Source organism: Bubalus kerabau, chromosome 17 (genome assembly GCF_029407905.1).
Source record: "Bubalus kerabau isolate K-KA32 ecotype Philippines breed swamp buffalo chromosome 17, PCC_UOA_SB_1v2, whole genome shotgun sequence".
Taxonomy (NCBI): domain Eukaryota; kingdom Metazoa; phylum Chordata; class Mammalia; order Artiodactyla; family Bovidae; genus Bubalus; species Bubalus kerabau.
Window position 1 is genome coordinate 48,719,081 of NC_073640.1, and position 20,563 is coordinate 48,739,643.

The 20,563-nt window shown below is 41.6% G+C and overlaps 1 protein-coding gene across 1 annotated transcript; it reads right to left on the reverse strand.

Annotated features, from left to right (window-relative positions):
• Nucleotides 1-5,295: 5,295 nt before the first annotated feature.
• Nucleotides 5,296-20,306, reverse strand: ZNF599 (zinc finger protein 599). The gene is made up of 4 exons (XM_055551112.1): nt 19,881-20,306; nt 17,290-17,416; nt 15,749-15,844; nt 5,296-7,173 (listed from the first exon to the last, which is right to left on the reverse strand). The coding sequence occupies exons 1-4, from the start codon at nt 19,896-19,898 to the stop codon at nt 5,648-5,650; spliced, it is 1,767 nt and encodes a 588-aa protein (XP_055407087.1). The 5' UTR covers nt 19,899-20,306; the 3' UTR covers nt 5,296-5,647.
• Between the last annotated feature and the right edge of the window lie 257 nt (nt 20,307-20,563).

Sequence of the window (20,563 nt, forward strand, 5' to 3'; positions counted from 1 at the left end):
TATTTGCAATAGGCATAAAGGCAGAAAACAACCCAAATTTTCATTAATAGATGAATGAATAAACAAAATATGGCATGTACATATAATGAAATATTTTTCAACCTTCAAAGGAATGGAATTCTAAACAGGCTACAATAGATGCACCTTGGAAACATTATGCTAAGTGAGATTAAGCCGTACACAAAAAAGGCAAATACTGTATGATTCCATTTATATGAGATACCTAGAATAGGCAAATTCATAGAGAAATAAAGTGAATATAGGTTAGGGCAAGGTGGGAGTTACTGTTTAATTGATAGAGTTATTGTTTGGGATGATGAAAAGCTTCTGGAAATGGATAGTGCTAGTGGATGTACAACCTTGTGAATGTACTTAATACTATTAAATTGTATATTTTAAAATGGTTAAAAATCATAAAAATTTATTATATCCTGCAATAAAAAATGAAAGAAAAAACCCCAACATATAATACATAGTTAGCCTTCCTTATTGTGAAATTAGATGCTACATCTTTGACTCTAACAGAAGTATGGCAACAAGGAGAATCCTAAGCAAATTATCTAAATCCCATGTAAGATCATGTATATTTCAGGGTGATTTTCAGACTGCCACAAACCATACCTGCTAGCTTTTATCTCCAAAAGAGATAATTTTGGAACTGAGCTAACCTATCTCTATTAGGGCCCACTAGTAGACAAGTTAATGGAAATTACACAAAGTTTCTAAGTGCTCATGGATTACATTGAGAAAAATCTAACTTTCTGAAGGGTGGCAGATTCCAATATGTAAAGAATTGCTTCATTGTTTATAATTTTATTTCTCCTTTAAAGTTGTCTTTGTAAGAATAATAGTCTCATACAGCGATTACTCAATAATTAGTATTTATATGAGAAAATAATTAAGTTTACAATCATTTGTTGACCTTAGTTTGTTATATTATGTAATGGTTTAAATTTTGCAATTGATATGGAAAATTACAACCGATTTCCTGGTTGTAAATATTATGGGAATTGAGGCAATAAAATAAGACTCAAGACATAGATACCAGAAATGTTCAGAGAATATGTGAATTTTTAAATAAGTGAATGAATCAGTAGTTTACAATATGTGGCCCCTTGACCAGCAACTTCAGCATCACCTGGAAATCTATGAGAAAAAAAATTCTCAGGACCTGGCAGAGGGGAATATCTGAACAAAGTCCTGATAACTGGACAGACCGGGCTTTAGGGAGGGAAAGAAGGTCTGTTGGGTAGAGCTAGTTTGGGATGGCTGGGAGAGCATTCACAACAGAGAGGGGAGGAAATGGAGCCTAAGATATCTTTCTGGATATAATAGGGGTTTGGATTTCCTAAGAACAAACGGGCACCCTCCCAATGCCCCAGGGACAGATGGGTCATTAAAAAGGGAACAAATGCTGGGCATGGCTATGGTACACTGAAGAGTGGATTCCACCTCCAGGAGTTAGTGTTGCAGGCATCCAGCTTGTACTGCAAGGTATTCCAGTTTCTCCACAGGAGCCCAGAACCAGAGATTTCAGAATCTGTGTAAAACTGCACAGATTTCCCATGGTGGAAACTGATTCATATTAAAACAAACAAACATAAAAAACCCTTTGGGGAGCCTTAACCCACACCTCTAGGCTAGATGTAGACTCCCAGGTAGTACCTGGTTAAAGACAGAACTGACAGCTTGGTGCTACAGGCAATCCAGTTATACTTCCACATATCAGACCAACACAAATAGAAGAAGGAAGGATAGAGATTATTATTTGTAATTGTACAGATAAGGTAACCTTGATAAAGTTTCATTTTATTAAAACATAAAAGCTGATCACAGTGATCACTTGAACACCTAGGAGACATGTATGAGGACAGACCCATAGGCACCAAAATACAGAGAAATAAGAGAGATCTTGATGGCCCTTCTGAGGATTTCACCTTTCATAGGCATTGCCAAAGTTGTCAATTTATGTAACTTTTTTGGTAAGAATGTCAGTGTCCCTATTAAAATACTTACAGAAATACAAAAATATTTCCAAATCACAATGTCTGACATCCAATTAAAAATAAACAGTGACACACAGAAGCAGGAAAATATAACCTAAAATGAGAAGAAAAATCAATCACTTAAAACAAGGCACAGATGAAGCAATTATACCCCAATAAAAAAAATTTTTTTAAACAGGCACAAAACACAAAAAGATGCTCATCACTGCTAATTATTGGGCTTCCCTTGTGGCTCAGCTGGTAAAGAATCCATCTGCAATGAGGGAGACCTGGGTTTGATCCCTGGGTTGGGAAGATCCACTGGAAAAGGGAAAGTCTACCCACTCCAGTATTCTGGCCTAGAGAATTCCATGGGCTGTATAGTCCATGGGGTAGTAAAGAGTCTGACAGAGACTGAGCAACTTTCACTTCACTTCACTGCTAATTATTAGAGAAATGCAAATAAAAAATATAATGTGGTAACACCTCACACCTGTCACAGTGGCTATCACTAAAATGTCAACAAATAATAAATGCTATATAGAAGAACAGATTTAAATGCTAATGAGACAAGCTTGCTTACAAGGCTGTAGGCAAATGAACCTATATAATGCAAACGGCTTTCAAAGCCTGACTTTGAATTATTCAAGTATTACACACAATTGTGCTATTGTGTGAATGCCAAGGGCAACTAAGTACAAACCCCTAGTGTTGCAAAGAGCCCCCCATGTCCAGACTTGAAAAGAAAAATCTGAACCATATGACAGTCCATTGTAGATGGAATAAAAAAGTTTGAGTGATAGCAGAAACATTCTGGGACTTGTTCCACAACTGCTCATCCAAGAAACTGAATGCTATTTCCAGTGCAAAAACCTTGCCTCCAAGGTTTAATTAATTTTCGATAATGTCCCAATCCACTGCCATGAAGAAGTTGAAAATGCCCACTCCAACCTAGATGTTCTTTTCATGCCCCTAAATTCTGTTATCCAACCACTCAATCAGAGCATAATAAAAGCACAACATAAGGGAGCTTTTTAGCAAAACTCTCAACACCAACAAAGAAACCACGAGGATGGACTACTGGGTGTCTGTCAGTATATGCACTGTCACTGTGTTGGCACAACCTGGGATAATTAATAAGCAGACTACTATCATTAACTGTTGGGAAAATGTTTGGCGGGACTCCTTGAAAATTTTCAGACTTAAAGGTATTACCGAAAATATAAAGGACAGTGTCAAACACATAATGCATATCACAAAGCATATAAGTAAAAAAGACTTCAAATGATATGATGGAAGATGTGGAAGAAACTTTGGCACAGAAGTAAGTAGAAACCACCAACTAAGACCTGGAAGAGAAGGCAAAACAAAGCATCGTCCTCTCCTTTGGTTGTCCTGGGTCAATCCAAGTTCAAGAGATTTACCCACTTCAGTGCACTGCCCTATCACACATCCTGCAGTTCTATCAAAATTAGAGTCTTAATGTTAATATTTAATTAAGTTTAATCTTTTTTTCTGCTACTGCTAAGTTACTTCAGTCGTGTCCGACTCTGTGCAACCCCATAGATGGCAGCACACCAGGCTTCCCCATCCCTGGGATTCTCCAGGCAAGAACACTGGAGTGGGTTGCCATTTCCTTCTCCAATGCATGAAAGTGAAAAGTGAAAATGAAGTCGCTCAGTCAGCAACCCCATGGACTGCAGCCTTCCAGGCTCCTCCATCCATGGGATTTTCCAGGCAAGAGTACTGGAGTAGGATGCCATTGCCTTCTCCAAATCTTTTTTTCTAGAACTTTCTTTGCATGATCTACTGTACAACATAGTGTACTATACAGTGTTTATGTGTTTACTGTAAGTAAGTGTAAGAGTACTGCATATATGTATTGTTTGTGTATGTTGGAGTGAAAAAAGTAAAAGCAGTACAGTAACAACAGAATATACAAAAATGATGTCATTGAAGTATTTTTAATACAATGAAATATTGGATGAAACTTCTCAGAAACATTTATTAAATAAGGTGTTCTAAAACAGAAAAAAAAAAATTCCATAGAGGATTACGTATTGATTGGTTGACGAAAATGTGAACAGATGCTCACAGGTACCTAAATCTGTATTGCCACTAGACGCAATGGTTCAGTATTCACTAATTCAGTGTTTATGGTGAACTTATAGAGGAAAAATATCAATAACCTCAGAAATGCAGATGACACCACCCTTATGGCAGAAAGTGAAGAGGAACTAAAAAGCCTCTTGATGAAAGTGAAAAAGGAGAGTGAAAAAGTTGGCTTAAAGCTCAACATTCAGAAAACGAAGATCATGGCATCTGGTCCCATCACTTCATGGTAAATAGATGGGGAAACAGTGGAAACAGTGTCAGAATTTATTTTGGGGGGCTCCAAAATCATGGCAGATGGTGACTGCAGCCACGAAATTAAAAGACGCTTACTCCTTGGAAAGAAAGTTATGACCAACCTAGATAGCATATTAAAAAGCAGAGACATTACTTTGCCAACAAATGTCCGTCTAGTCAAGGCTATGGTTTTTCCAGTAGTCATGTATGGATGTGAGAGTTGGACTGTGAGGAAAGCTGTGCACCGAAGAATTGATGCTTTTGAACTGTAGGGTTGGAGAAGACTCTTGAGAGTCCCTTGGACTGCAAGGAGATCAAGCCAGTCCATTCTGAAAGAGATCAGCCCTGGGATTTCTTTGGAAGGAATGATGCTAAAGCTGAAACTCCAGTACTTTGGCCACCTCATGCAAAGAGTTGACTCATTGGAAAAGACTCTGATGCTGGGAGAGATTGGGGGCAGGAGGAGAAGGGGACAACAGAGGATGAGATGGCTGGATGGCATCACAGACTCGATGGATGTGAGTTTAAATGAACTCCGGGAGTTGGTGATGGATAGGGAGGCCTGGCGTGCTGCAATTCATGGGGTCACAGAGAGTCGGACACAACTGAGCGACTGAACTGAACTGAACTATAGTCTATAACTACCATGAATAACAAGAACTGATTGCATATGATGTATGTATATGTATTTCAAGACTCAGGCCTTATGCTCAATGGTAGACATGACATTGACATGTTACATGTCAATGTTTTGTAACAAATAACTTTCAATAAACGTTAGAAGAGCTAACATCCCAACGGTCCAACTCTCCTGACTATGGATATAAAAAAATACATAAAGGAGATGAGGCCTTAGATCTCTCCCCTTTCAGCCCCTCCCCCGCCCCCACACAAATGACAGATTGTCATAAGCTTGGCAGAGAGATTGGAAAAAAGACACACATGCATTTCTCTTTCCTCTCTTCTACGTCTCTTTAAATGCTCTTGAGATGGATTTATAATAAACATAGGAAGAACTGTTACTGACATTTTCCCCAAATGCATGACAACCACTGAGTCTTCCTTATGGATTCTCAGATGTAGTGTAAAGCTGTAGCCAGTGTCAATTTCTAGTATGACCCTTCAGATGACCTGCCATAGAAAGCTTTCACAGAGATGATAATTAGTGTTTCTCTTCTGACACTGAGTAAGATATTTCTCTGGCCAAAAGACTTCCCTGAATAGTTATATTCAAAAGGAAAGGTACTTCACCTGTATGAGTTCACCTAAATTGCCTGAAGTGAGCAAACTTGCACAAGGCCTTCCTCCATCTTCTAAACTCTGGTGTGAATCTTTTGATGGTGAGTGAAGGATGAACTGTGGCTGAAGGCCTTTCCACATTCACCACATTCAAAGGGTTTCTCTCCAGTGTGAGTTCTCACATGTTGAGTTAAGGCAAAGTTGTCACAAAAGGCCTTCTCGCATTCTTTGCACTCATAGGGCTTTTCTCCAGTGTGGATCCTATTATGCCGAACAAAATTTGCAGGCTGGGTGAAGGCCTTTCCACATTCTCTGCATACATAAGGCTTTTCCCCGGTATGAATCCTCATGTGTCGAGTAAAGGAAGAGCTATAGTAAAAGGCTTTTGCACATTCTTTACACTCCAAAGGTTTTTTCCCACTATGGGTCCTATTGTGTCTGATAAAAACAGAATGGCGTGTAAAGGCCTTTCCACATTCACTGCATTCATAGGGTCTCTCACCAGTGTGAATCCTCACATGTTGAATTAAGGAAAAACTGTCACAAAACGCTTTCCCACATTCTTTGCACTCAAAGGGCTTCTCTCCAGTATGTGCCCTCTTATGCCGGATGAAAGTAGATCTATGAGTAAAGGCTTTTCCACACTCACTGCACTCATAGGGTTTCTCTCCAGTGTGAATCCTCATATGTTGAGTGAAGGATGAGTTGAGGCAGAAAGCTTTTCCACATTCTTTGCACAAAAAGGGTTTTTCTCCCGTGTGGGTCATATTATGCTGGATAAAAGTGGACCGGTGAGTGAAGGCCTTTCCACATTTGCTGCACTCATAGAGTTTCTTTCCAGTGTGAATCCTCATGTGTTGAGCAAAGGAGGAGCTGTAGTAAAAGGCTTTCCCACATTCCTTGCACAAAAAGGGCTTTTCTCTAGTGTGAGTCATATTATGCTGGATGAAAGAGGAGCGATGGGTGAAAGCTTTACCACATTCTTTGCACTCATAGGGTTTATCTCCACTATGAATACGCTGGTGCTCTGTGAGGTGAGACCTGCGTTTGAAGGCCTTCCCACACTCAATACACTTGTACGGCTTTTCCCCAGTATGAAATCTCATATGTCTAATGAAGTCTGCCATATAACGAGAGGCTTTCCCACATTCACTGCATTTATAAGGCTTCACTCCAGCGTGAATCTGTTGATGCCGAGTAAGGGCCCAATTCTTGCTAAAATCTTTTCCACATTCCTTGCACTTATAGAGGTTATTCCTTGCATCAACAACCAGGTCTTTTCCTGGTTCTTGGGAATCACATTTATGCAGAGCATCTTTTATACTGACTTGCTCCTGTAAAATCCCTAAACAAAGACTATCACCTGTCTCAAAGTCATCATGTTTATGGCTCAACTTCCTCAGGCATGTCTCCTTGTGGGGGTCTGCTCCTGGCCTCCAGTTCCCTTCTTGCATTTCTGACAGTTTTTCCTGATACCTTGCTTGCCCCAGCCAGGAATCCCTTGAGGTGCCATGTGTCACTTGTTCCTCAAAAGGGGCTTCCTCAGTGAGGGCCAGCTGAGAAGCAGTAAGCTCTGTGGTCTTGGGGTTTGCTTTTTCACCTGAAGGAAATCCAATATGACAAAAGTGCCTATTAGTGATGTCAACACAGAACAAAATAAGTGACCACGTTAGTGGAAGAATGAAGATGAAAATAAAGCCTCTACCATCTACGGCATTTTTTACATCTCTTAAACCCTGGTTTAAAATCTCTTTCTTTACTAATCCTTGGGCTCTTGACATCTTTAAAAGGTAACCCAAGGAGAAAAGCTGCAGCTGGGAACAGAAAATCTGTAGTGGAGACTCCACCTCACTGTCCAGAGTGGGGAAGGGTGGGCAGAGTAATGATAATGACTGTGTTCCAATATCTCATGCTGCTATGACAGCACAGAGAAGGTGAACCTAACTTGGCCCAGATGGCAGACAGAAAGAGGTCAGTGGAGGCTACAAGGACAAGGTGCTACATAAGTTTATTTCCAAAGGTGAGTAGGAATTCCCTGGCAGAGGAATTAGGAGAAAAACTGTATTAGACAACTGAAAGTTCAAAGGGTCAGGGTCTTAAGAGAATGCTGAATGCCAGGCAAAAAGAAAAGAATGACAGGATGGTGGAGAGGGAGGTAGAGACAGAGGAGAAACAAAATCTTAGGATTCTGGACTGTGCAGAAGTTGGGGGAGTCAGAGATAAGCAATTGGGTGGACATATTCAGTCTACTATACCTGAGTAAAGACTCAGTGAACAGACTGAAATGGATAACATTTAGATAACTAGAAAACATATCACATCAATAAAGATTTATTTGAAAAGAGATTAATAATATAAAGTTGCCAATTTCCCTCAAATTCATTATAAATTTAATACAACTTGGGATAAATCCCAATAGGGTTTTTCATGGTTACCGGCAAGCTGATTGTGGAATTTATATAAAAGAACAGAGACCAGGATATCTCTGAAGAAGAATAAAGCAAAAGGACTTGCTCTTTGAGGAATCAGGATGATGATGAAATCATATATAACAAAGTAGTGTGATGCAGCCTAGATATAACATAAGCTGTCAAAGTGTCAAAGGTAAAAACAGAGTTAGGAGCTCTGAAATGTGTATATGGAATTTGCTCAACACATGAGGATTCACACAATTTTGATATATGACAGAAGTAGCAGAGAGGCTAGTGGGAATAGGAAAAGACTATTTAATAAATGGATGTAGAAAAATCATTTGCCACAATGAAGGAAAATGAAGTTGTATTTCTACCTTGCACAAAGCAAAAAATTAATTCCAGATTGATTAAGACTTATTGTCAGAAGCTAAAGATTAAAAACATTTAGTAAATAGTGAAAATGACTATCTTTTAGATCTTGGGGAAAAGGAAAAATTCAAAAACAAGATACAGAAGCATTCACTATAAAAGACCAATCAACATGACTAATGTTTTAAAAGTCAATCCAAGAAAAATGGCTATGTTAACATCAGACCTACATTAACACCAGATAACATAGATGACAGAGCAAAGAAAATGGGACCAAAAGGGACATTATATAATGACAAAAAGATCAAGCCACCAGGAAGACATAATAACCCTCAATCTGTATGTACCAAATATCAGAGCCTCAAAACATACAAATTAAAAACTGAGCTGAAAGGAGAAATACCCAAAATTACAATTAGCAGCTGGAGACTTCAACACTTCACACCCAAAATGAAAACTGAACCATGCTATGAACTGACATTTCACAGAAGATATGTATTGACTAAACAACATATGAAGAGGTACTCAAATTTCTTAAATATGAGGGAAGGGCAAATTAAGACCACAATGAGAGACTATTTAATATTCACCTGATTGAAAACACCTTTCAAGTGTTGGAGATCCATGGAATTGTTCATACAGGGAAAGTGAAGTGTAAGTGGGTATAAATAATCATGTTAGAACACAACAGGGCATCATCTAGTAAAGTTCTCCTTTTGTTTAATTTATAATTCCCAAATTCCAGTCCTAGGCGTATTCTAAGAGAAATTCCTACACTTGTTTGTGAGAATACACACATGTGAATTTTCATGGCTCCACTGTGTATGGGTACAAAAAATTAGAAACAAGAAAATTTCCATGAAAATGGATGAATACACGGTGTTACATAAACGACTTTCGGAGAAAAAAAATGAGTGAACTATAGCTGTGTGCATGCTCAGTTACTAAGCTGTGTCTTGCCTCTTTGCAACCCCATGGACCGTAGCCCGCCCGGCTCTTCTGTTCATGGGATTTCCCAGCTAAGAATACTGGAGTGGGTTGCCGTTTCCTTCTCCAGAGGATCTTCCTGACCCAAGCAAGGGATCTTCCGAACCTGTGTCTCCTGCATTGGCAAGTGGGTTCTTTACTGCTGAGCCATCAGGGAAACCAAACTATAGTTACATGCATCATAAACCTCAGTAATGTACTATTGAATGAAAAGTACAAATCCTATAAGATAACATAAACAGATACTTTTATAATGTTCAAATAAAAAAGCAAAATATACACAGGAGTACAATGAAACAATGTTTTTTTGAGAATGTCAGTTTTTCATGGCATTATAAAATTGATATGTATGTATCTTAAACTTATTTTTTAGCAATTTTTAATTGTGGTAAAATAAACATAACATAAAATGTACCATTTTGAGATGAAACAGTCTTAAAAAGTAATGGATAGAATAATTAGATGAAGTAGATAAATTCCTTAAAAGACTCAAATTACCAAAACTGACACAAGAAAAAACAGACTATCTGAATAGCCCTTTATTTATTCAAAAGACAAATTCTGTGATGGACTAATGTTTGTGTTCCCCAAAATTCATGTATTGAAGCCCTAACTGCCACTGTATTTGGAGGTAGGGCCTGGCCTTTACAGAAATAATTAAGGTTAAGTGAGGTCATAAAAGTAGCGACCTGAGAGGATCAGATCCTTATAAGAGACACAAAAGACTTCTCCCTCTCTTCCCCACCATCACACACCACACTTTAATCCCATCATGGGTGCTCCATTCTCATGACCTCATCTAAACCCAATCACCACCCAAAGGGCCAGGATCATCACACTGGGGCACTAGGGATTCAACATACAGATTTTGGGAGGACACAGGTGTTTAGTTCATAACAAGGTGACATGTGAAAAAGTACATGGCAAATGTTCTGTAAATTGTAGACCACTATCTCTTATCATTATTATAGTTGTTACATTGGTTAATCAGAATGTCAGCAATAACCTGTGAGAACATTTTTTTAGTACTCCGGTGCTGAGAAATACCACTACTGGGCCTCAAAGAGTAAAGGGGCAGATACCATCTGCTCACAAGAATGTGAAGCAATGAGGGATCTTACATATAGCTGGTGGGAATGTGACATGGTGCAGTCACTCTGAAACTGACTGGTAGTTTCTTTTAAAGCTAATCATATAACTACACCATGATCCAGCCAGTCTACTCATATGTATACTCCCAACAGAAATGTGTGCTTATAGGCAACAAAAAATATGGTTAAGAATATTCATAGCAGCATTCTCCATAATATTCTGAAAAGTCAAATGTCCATCAACAGGAACACAGGTATGTGTAATCTATTAGTTCACTGAGCTATTGCACAGTGAGAAACTAACACCAAATAAAAGCAACCACATGGATAAATTCCAGAGCCATGATTATCAAAAGAAGACAGGCAGGGCCATATTGTGCACTGTGGGGTTCCATTTATAAACCTTCAAAACTAATCTATGGGACTTCCTTGGTGGTCTGTAGCTAAGACTCCAAGCTTGCAATGCAGGGGGCCTGGGTTTAACACCTGGTCAGGTGACTAGACTCCGTATGCTGCAACTAAGAGTTCGCATGCCATAACTAAAAGATTCCACATACTGCAACTAAGACATGGTGCAGCCAAATAAATAAATAAATGAATATTAAAAAAAAAAAAAAACAAAACCTAAATCTATGGTGACAGAGTCTAAATACTGGTTAATTTTGTAGAAGGGGATATTAACAAGGAGGGAAGCACAAAAAGCCTGAGAGGTGCTGGAAATACTGCATTTCTTGACACTTGTAGTGGATATGCTGGTTTATATATATGTAAAATTTCATAATGATGGACCTTTAAGATTTATATATTCACTGTGTATAAATTACACCTCAGTACAAAAATTCAAGGAAATATTGACTAGTAAAGGAGAGGTCTGTGTAGATGTCTCTTCTGAGAATGAGAAAAGTCCTCTAAAAAGCTTGGTTGTTCAGCTGAAATAGAGTCAACAACTTTTGGATGTTGTTGGAGAGCCAAGAGCATTTTTTTTGCAAGAAACTTCAGCATGTTTTTTCTACTGAGCAGAGAGAAGATGGAGATATAGAAGAGGGAGGAAATAAATGAAGAAGCATGTTCTCTGATGCAGTGGACAGACTCCTGTATGGTTTCCCATAATCCCTTCCTTATAGTGTTCCCACAGTTTTGATACCCTCTGCCTGAATCCTGGGCTTCCCAGGTGGCACTAGTGGTAATGAACCCGCCTACCAATACAGAAGACATAAGAAACATGGATTCAATCCTGAGTCAGGAAGATCCCTTGGAGAAGGAGATGGCAACCTGCTCCAATATTCTTGCCTGGAAAATCCCATGGACAGAGGGGCCTGGTGGGCTATAATCCATGGGGTCACAAAGAGCTGGACACAACTGAAGTGACTTAGCAAGCACGCATGCTGAATCCTAGCAAAATTTACTTCTAAAGAATAGAATATAACAAAGGCAGTAGAATGTAAGATGTAACAGATAAAGTATATGTGTGGAACCTCTCTTGCTGGAATCTCTTACACCATTACTTGATCTGAAGAAGTAAGCTGATGTGTTGTAAACTGTCTATAACTACAGCTTTGCAGGGGATCAAGCTAAGCTGTGCCTAGATTTCTGATCCACAGATGAGATAATAAATGAGTGATATTTTAATATTAAATGAGTGATTTTTTACTCACTCATTGCGATCTGGCAATAGATAACTAAGACACCTGAGAAGGTAGGTGAAGGTATGACCTAGACTCTGCTAGGGGGATCACCCATGGCCAGGGATGAGAACTCTTCTGTAGAGGTGAGAAGGAAGCTGCAGGGATAAGTCAGTAAAGGTTAAAAAGCAAGAAAAACAAGGGAACAGCCTTTATTTTCTGAATGAACTGGGTCATATGTTGAGATCTCAATGACTGGGGAGGTGGTGATGTTTGGAATAAGGTAAAAGTGGACAGGGGAGTGGATGTGAGACATAGAGCTGATCATGGGGGGCCTATGTTAGCTCATGAAGGCAAAAGATGATTGCAGCCTGGGCTAGGGTGATAATGATGGAACTCATGGAACTGGTGGAGGTGACAGATTCAGGAGAAACATATGATGAAATATGATCAAGATTCAGGAATGGTTGCCTCGTGGGCATGATGAAGATGGAGGTGTTGTTCAAGTTTGTTTTTGGTTTTCTCAACTTCTTGAACAGCAAGACCATTGACTGAAATGGAGAGATGAGAGGAGTGGGCAAGATCTTGAGATCCTTCTTAGGCATGATGGGTATAAAGTGCCTTTGAAACCTCCAAGTGAAGATGTAGAACTGCAGAAAGGGGTGAAGATTTGAGACAGACTCAGTGGACTGAGGAGGGGCTGGCCAGAGATACTCACTGGCTGGCTGAGCAACCTGAGGGAACCCAAGAGGGGAGCAATCACGAATCTACATTGGTGCTAGCCACACATTTGATGTGGGGCCGACAAAGGCAAACATCCTCTTAAGATTTTACAAGACAGGAGAGCAAGAGGATGACAAGACTAGGGACTGCTTCTGAATATCTCATTTACAAATGGAAGCATGGATGCCTGCAGGGATGTACAGTACAGACAAATGATCGGATAGACGTGAAAAAGAGTGAGATGCAAATTAGAGTTGGAGATAGTAATCTGCAGAAAAATAAATGACTCTTTTCTGAATCCAGAAGGTAGTTTGAGATACCATTAGTCACTATTTATTATGAGTTAATAATACATGAATATTGTTAAGTCACTTACTTTGGGTCAGGCAATGGAAGGTGAATGGAAGTGACTATGTGAGCAAGTGGGTATGACTACTTCCCTTCTCTCCTATTCCTTTTGGCCAGTTGGATGATGTCAGGGCAATCTTACAGCCAAATACTGACAACAGAATACACCTGGTCCCTAAATAGATACGTGGTACAGAATTTGCCTACAGACCCACATTATGTGTGTATGTGCTCAGTTGCTCAATCACGTCTGACTCTTTGCAACCCTATGAACTATACTCCACCAGGCTCTTCTGCCCATGGAATTTTCCAGGCAAGAATACTGGAACAGGTTATCATTTCCTACTCCAGGGGATCTTCCCAACCCGGGGATCAAACCCACATCTCACGTGTCTTCTGCATTGGCACACAGATTCTTTACAACTGTGCCACTTGGGAATCCTGACCACATTACGCTATGCTATGCTATGCTAAGTCACTTCAGTAGTGTCCGACTCTGTGTGACCCCATAGACGGCAGCCACCAGGCTCCCCCATCCCTGGGATTCTCCAGGCAAGAACACTGGAGTGCGTTGCCATTTCCTTCTCCAATGCATGAAAGTGTAACAATTTTTAGAAATACGATATTTAATATTTAGTTACCTCGCCTGATGCTTCATTGACTAAAGATATCTGGGTAGGAGTTTCAATTTCAATTGATAACTATTAAAATAAGACATCAGGTATATATCATATTGTACACAGTCTTTCATGACTTTCTATGCCTTTGCCATCTAAACACAGAAAGGGAACTAAGAGATATTACAGACTCTCAGGGGAACAATTTCTGATTTCACTATAAAAACAGTTTTACAGCTTGAAAACATGATAAAGTTAAAATTACACCTTTATTGAGGTTGATGTGGCAATATGTATATATTGGATGCCTTACAAACCTGTACATCCTCTGACACAGCATTTCTACTATGAATTCAATTTCCCCCCTTCACCTCCCCAACCCTCCCATTCCCATTGAACTTAAGTCTTTGTACAACATGTAGTCACATGTTTTTTGTATTTAGATTTTCTGCTGCAGAACACAGTCTGCCATCAGTCTGTGATGTGTTGGCCTAATTCACAGATTCAAGAAGCTATCCGCACACTTTATAGAATGGCAACCAGCACAGAGAGGCATTCAGTAAGTCGTTGATGAATGAAGATAATTTTTCATCTTTTTAGTCCACTGATGTCATAATACCTACAGTGAGGTTCAGGTGTGAAAATAACCTTACGTTTTTGGATTAAACACACAGTATTCATGATGTACTATTTTTTTAATACTGTTAGATTTAGTATTAGGATGTGCTTATATAGAAATGCCCTTTTTTCCCCATGTATTATCATTATCCATTTGACAGTGAGGTTGAGCAGCTTATCTTTTTATTCTTTCCTACAGTAGGGATTATTTGTTCTTTGAATATTTGGCAAAAGGCAAGATAAAACCATCTGGGCCTGAGGCTTTTTTTGAAGAAGAGATCTTTGAAAACTGCTTTAATGTCTTTGATGGCTACTTCTTTATTCAAGTTGTCTACTTTTCTTGCCCCAATTTGGGATTTTCCTACTTTTCCTGCCTCAATTTGGGATTTTCCTACTTTTCCAGGTATTTATCCACTCTAGCTAAATTATCAAATATACTATATTAATTTTCAAAACAAGGCACTGCTGTTCATTAAGTTATTTTCCTTTATATCATTTTTTATTTTTATATGCATCTTTGTTTTATCAGTCTTGGCAGAAGTTTATTTCTCTACAGTCCAGCTTTTACTTTTATTCATCTTCCTTTTTATTTTCTGTGGTAGTTTATTTTCTATGGTAGGTAGGGTAGAACCCAGGTAGGGACAAAGTGGCTTGTGTGGTCTGAGAAAATGGGAGTGAGTGGTCCTGGTTTTTACTGTGGTTACAGGGTGGGCCTGGGATTGCATCTTGGAATGCCATGTAGGTGCCAAGGAAGGTGTAGACTTTTTTAAAAATCAGTTTGCCCACAGGTAGGGCAGAAGGGAAAGGTGGACATGGGAGCTGAAAGTTGCCAGCAGTCAGATATCAAACAGACTCTTGTTCAGAACTCTCTGCTGCTGCTGCTGCTGCTGCTGCTGCTAAGTCACTTCAGTCGTGTCCGACTCTGTGTGACCCCATAGACGGCAGCCCACCAGGCTCCCCCGTCCCTGGGATTCTCCAGGCAAGAACACATTATACCATGGCACAAATGAGAAAAACAAGTCTTGCTGAGCCACCAAGATTTTGGAGTTTATCTCTTACAGCAGGCAGCATCCACTTAGCCTAACTTATATGTCAAAGGCACAGGAAGATCATGCAACTTCCCCAGGGTCCTGATGCTTCTGAATGGCCAAGTATAGAGTCTGTCTCTTACTCAGGATAGCACATTTCAACCCCAGTAAAGGCAAAGAGTGTGACGGGATTGGGAAGACAGAGGAAACACAGTTAAAAGGACTCCATGATCACCCAAGACCCCCAGAAAGCCACCGAAAGAAACTTCCCATGGAAAGGGGCACTGCCCACTCAATGGGGCTGACTGGCAGAATGCCAGTCACTCCCTGGCAGTCTGCCAGCTGCCATGCCACTCACCTGTACAGGTGTTTCTGGAGAGGCCTCTCTTTACTGTCCACAGTTCTGGCCCATACTCCAGTAGGTGAATCAGCTCTGCCTTGGGAACAGGATGCCCTGGACATGGAGAAATAAATGGGGCATGGGTATATAGGTAGAGACAAAAGGGAAAATCTCACGCATACAGGAGTGAACACCTTGAACATACCACTATGAAACCCCAAAGGGGACACCTCCTTCCAGAAGTCTTTCCCTAATTAAATTAGCAAGATTCAACCTTCCCATGCTTCAGAACTACTTAGACACACCTGGTTCTAAACACAGAACAAATTAAACCAAATCTCTGGGCACCAAGACAGTACTGGTTGTTTTCAAACCTCACCAGGTGATTCTGGTGCCCAAGGATGACTGAAAACACTAGACTAAATCAACTGATAGTCAGTTGTCTGAGGAAGGCCATGTCCTAAAACTGCTACCCATTCTGAAGAAAAATCCAGTTTGGAAAGATAGGGCTGAATGTGGGGACTTGCCACCCTATTTGTTGCTACACCATCCTGTGGCCACTTCAGGGATGCTGGCCCAATGACCTGGACCAAAGAGAGAAAGCAAACAGAGAATTGGATTGGGAGGTACCAACCCAGGAGCCAGCATCACCACAGAGCTTCTCATTAGGTGAAGTAATAAACTTTTTTCAGGGTGAAACTTGTATGATATGGTTTTCTGGCACATTGCAACCAAATATATTTTGCCAAATGTGAAGGTTTAAAGATAGGAGGATTCTGAAGAGAAGTCAATGACTTAGGCAGCAGGACCACAGAAACTCTGATTAGAAAATCCTGTACTGCAAGCCAGAGTGCACTCACCTGTCACTTAGCAAATGTTCACTGAGGTCTGCTCTGTATCTGGCATTAAGGTCAGTGAGGAGGCAGGGGAAAAGGTGAACCAGATCTTCCTTTGTCTCTGCTGGACCTGAGCTCCCTGCCCACTCAGGGAGTTGGCTTGTGTTTGTCCCTGCACTTGGAATACTATTCCCCAGATGCCTCCTTTCAATTACTATTCACAATTGTCACAAAACACTGTAATTACTTCACTGAAGACTGACCTCCTGGGAGAGACTATATGGACACGAGGCAGGGAATGCCCAGTTAGAGGTAACCATTTCTGGGTAAAGTGGCCAACTAAGCTTTAGAGGGAAGAACATTTGGGATTTATTATTTTGTATAATTTTATTGTGCAATTTGTATATGATTATATTTGTATGTAATTTGTATAATTTTGTATATTATTATGTATAATTTATTATACATAACAAATACCTATTTGACACTTTCTAAGTTCCCAGTTCTACTCTACACACTTTAAAGATATTAGTTCGCTGGGGCTAAGTGAAAGGGTTACTAATAAAATGATAAAATAAAAATAATCATGAGGCGGTCAGACCAGAACAGGCTGAGGCTGGAGGGAGAAGCAAAGGCAGGTTCCTCAGGTCTTCTTAACCGATCATGCTCAGAGAGAGGGTGGAATGAAAGAGGCTCAGTACCACATGTGAGGCGAAGCCTTACCCAGTGAGACCAGGAGACCACAAGTCTCCAGCATCACATCCTGGTACAAGGTCCTCTGGGCCAGGTCTAGATGTCTCCATTCCTCCCCAGTGAAGGTTATGGCCACATCTTCAAATGATATCAATGCCTGCAAAGTCAAACAGAGATGGTGGGGTGACTGTATAGCTATTAAATTAGAGCCTACTGCTTGGTTAGTGACAGAAACTCAGAGAGACCCAAGGCCTGAATCCCTGAGTATCTCCTGAGAACCCAGCTCTGTGCTGGGTTCAAGAGGGAGGTAGATAGTGCTGTAGACGGAATACAAATAGTATGAGAGAGAAAAGCCACCTGTATGGGAATCCACTGGAGACTGATGCAAAACAAAAGTAATCTTGTGTGGACTGTGAGTCCGTTGCGTAATCCAAGCAAGGTTAAGAGCAGTGGCAGCTGAGCCTCACTGGTCTGCCCTCTATGCCTGCACCTTAGGGCTTTAGATGCTGTGTTAAAGCAACTAAAAGTATCTAGGTCTGCACCTAGACTTCTTGGGATTTAAATCCAACCTTTTGAACCAAAACATGCCAATTTCTTCGAGCCTCAATTTCCACATCAATACAACAATAGTTCCAACTTCACCAGGTTCTTACAGAGATTAAAGTGAAAATGTTCATAAAGCAAACAAGTGCAGTGCCCAGCACTTGTCAGTGCTCAATGTGTATTTATTTGTGAATTTCATTATTCCTCTCACAGCCCAGAAGGTAAACACCATCACTGTCTCCATTTCACAATCAGCAAATGGGGGCTCAAAGTCAAGCTGCCCAGAGTAACATATCTAATGAGAAGGGAAAAGATTTGAACCCAGGTCCCTGTGGTCCAGCCACGATAGGGGATTTAGATTTGATCTAGGTATCATGGCAGCTCCAGAAGGTAGAATCTTTCATCCATCAACCACTTACTGAACACTTGGTACAGGTCCTGCATTCTTCTAAGCCTGGGGACAGGAACTCCCACATACCTGACAAGGAACTAAATAAATAAGCAAGATAAAGTCATATGGCCTTAGGGGCTCCGAAATGAAGAAAAATAAGATGACTACAGAGATTACAGGAGACTTTAGATGGGGCAATCAGGAAAACCTCTCTGAGCAGATGTGGAACAAGGCTGGAATGAATTAGGGAGCAAACCAGGAAAAATGGATAAACAAGCAAAGTTCTGAAGGTGATCAGAGCTTTGTTGACAGCAAACAAAGTGCCGTGCTGAAGAATAACTTAGGGCCTGTCCATGTGTTTACATCCCTTGAGACACAACATTCCTATGCACTGTCATTAATGAAAATTGTAATGGATTCACTTTTGAAATATAAGTAAATGTGTTAGGGAAATGGATACCGTCAGTGGCAAGCCAATGGACTTGTACCTAGATGGTACCTACAAAGAGAAATCCGGTGACAGGCTTGTCTTCTGCTCTGTCCAGGGAACTTCTACTCCTATTAGCTGCTGCTGCTGCTGCTAAGTCACTTCAGTCGCGTCCGACTCTGTGCGACCCCATAGACGGCAGCCCACCAGGCTCCCCCGTCCCTGGGATTCTCCAGGCAAAAACACTGGAGTGGGTTGCCATTTCCTTCTCCAATGCATGAAAGTGAAAAGTGAAAGTGAAGTCGCTCAGTCGTGTCCGACTCCTAGCGACCCCACGGACAGCAGCCCACCAGGCCCCTCCGTCCATGGGATTTTCCAGGCAAGAGTACTGGAGTGGGGTGCCATTGCCTTCTCCACTCCTATTAGCTGCTGCTGCTGCTGCTGCTAAGTCGCTTCAGTCGTGTCTGACTCTGTGCGACCCCACAGACGGCAGCCCACCAGGCTCCGCCGTCCCCGGGATTCTCCAGGCAAGAACACTGGAGTGGGTTGCCATTTCCTTCTCCAATGCATGAACGTGAAAAGTGGAAGTGAGGTCGCTCAGTTTTGTCTGACTCTCAGCGACCCCATGGACTGCAGCCTACCAGGCTCCTCCGTCCATGGGATTCTCCAGGCAAGAGTACTGGAGTGGGGTGCCATTGCCTTCTCCAATTAGAGGAGCAGCCAATTCCAGAAACACTGCTCCCACCCCACTTCTGCTCTCCAGGCTGTCTCCTCTGTCTCCCAGTTCACAGCTGCGCTGAGGCCGGAGGCAGGGATGTCTGAGGGTCAAACTCCACCTGGGGTGAGCCTGAGATAACAGCAGGACCAGGAGAGTCCTTCTCCGGAAACAACATCCAGAGTGATGCTCTCTGGGTTGCTGAGCACTCAAGGACACACGTCACAAGCATATCCTCTCCAGTTCCTCCGACCGAGAGACAAAAATTGTTAACACTTCAATTTTAGACCCCAGGGAATAGAGGCCAAGGGCCGTGAATCCATAAGCTTAGACCAATTATGGGTGCCTCTCTTTACAACACTTGGCCTGGATTCAGAACCCTGGGTTGGAACTGAGGAGCACTGTCGTTCCCACACCCCATTCTCACCGAACCTCCAGATTCGAGCGTATTAAGACGGAAAAGTGGAGAGGCCCGGGATTCCCTATATCACAGAGTGGCACTATGCGGACCGCGACCCCAGAGCACTTGGGCACCCTCCACTCACCAGCGCCGGCGCCGCCATGGGACCCGTGGGCAGAGCGGGACGGCGGGAGGCGGTGACAAAAGCAGGTAGAGCGGGCTCAGCCGACCTGAGGCCAGCCCTGCACGGAAGTATCTGGGACCTGAGTGTCCGCGGTGTGGAACGCGCATAAGGCCCAGGGAGCCGCCTCTGGGAGCTGTGGGGACGGAGGGCTCGGAGCTCGAATGCTCGGCTGACAACCCGTTTCAAGCGGGGTCACTGTTCACACAAAAGTGTGGTGGTGGGTTCTTGTCTCCTCACGGCTCTTTGCTAGGTATAGAAGACCTTCTTCCGTGGAGCGATCAATGTTCAATGCTCCAGGGAAGGAAACCCATAAAGCTAGACAGACCGCTTGTAAACGACATCCTAATACTAGACCAAGAAGTCCCGCCCAAGCTGCCACCAGTGCCCGCCTCCGCTTTACGTCATTGGCTCAGCGCCCAAGGCCGTCATTGGAGACACTGCCTTCTGGGTAATGTAGTTTCTGACTTCATCCTGGTGAACCAAGGAGCTCACTTCCGGTTTTCTATGGAAACTGTGTCTTAAGGTTCCATGGCATCTGGTCCTATCACTTCATAGCAAATAGATGGGAAAACAATGGAAACAGTGACAGACTTTATTTTCTCGGGCTCCAAAATCACTGCGGATGGTGACTGCAGCCATGAAAT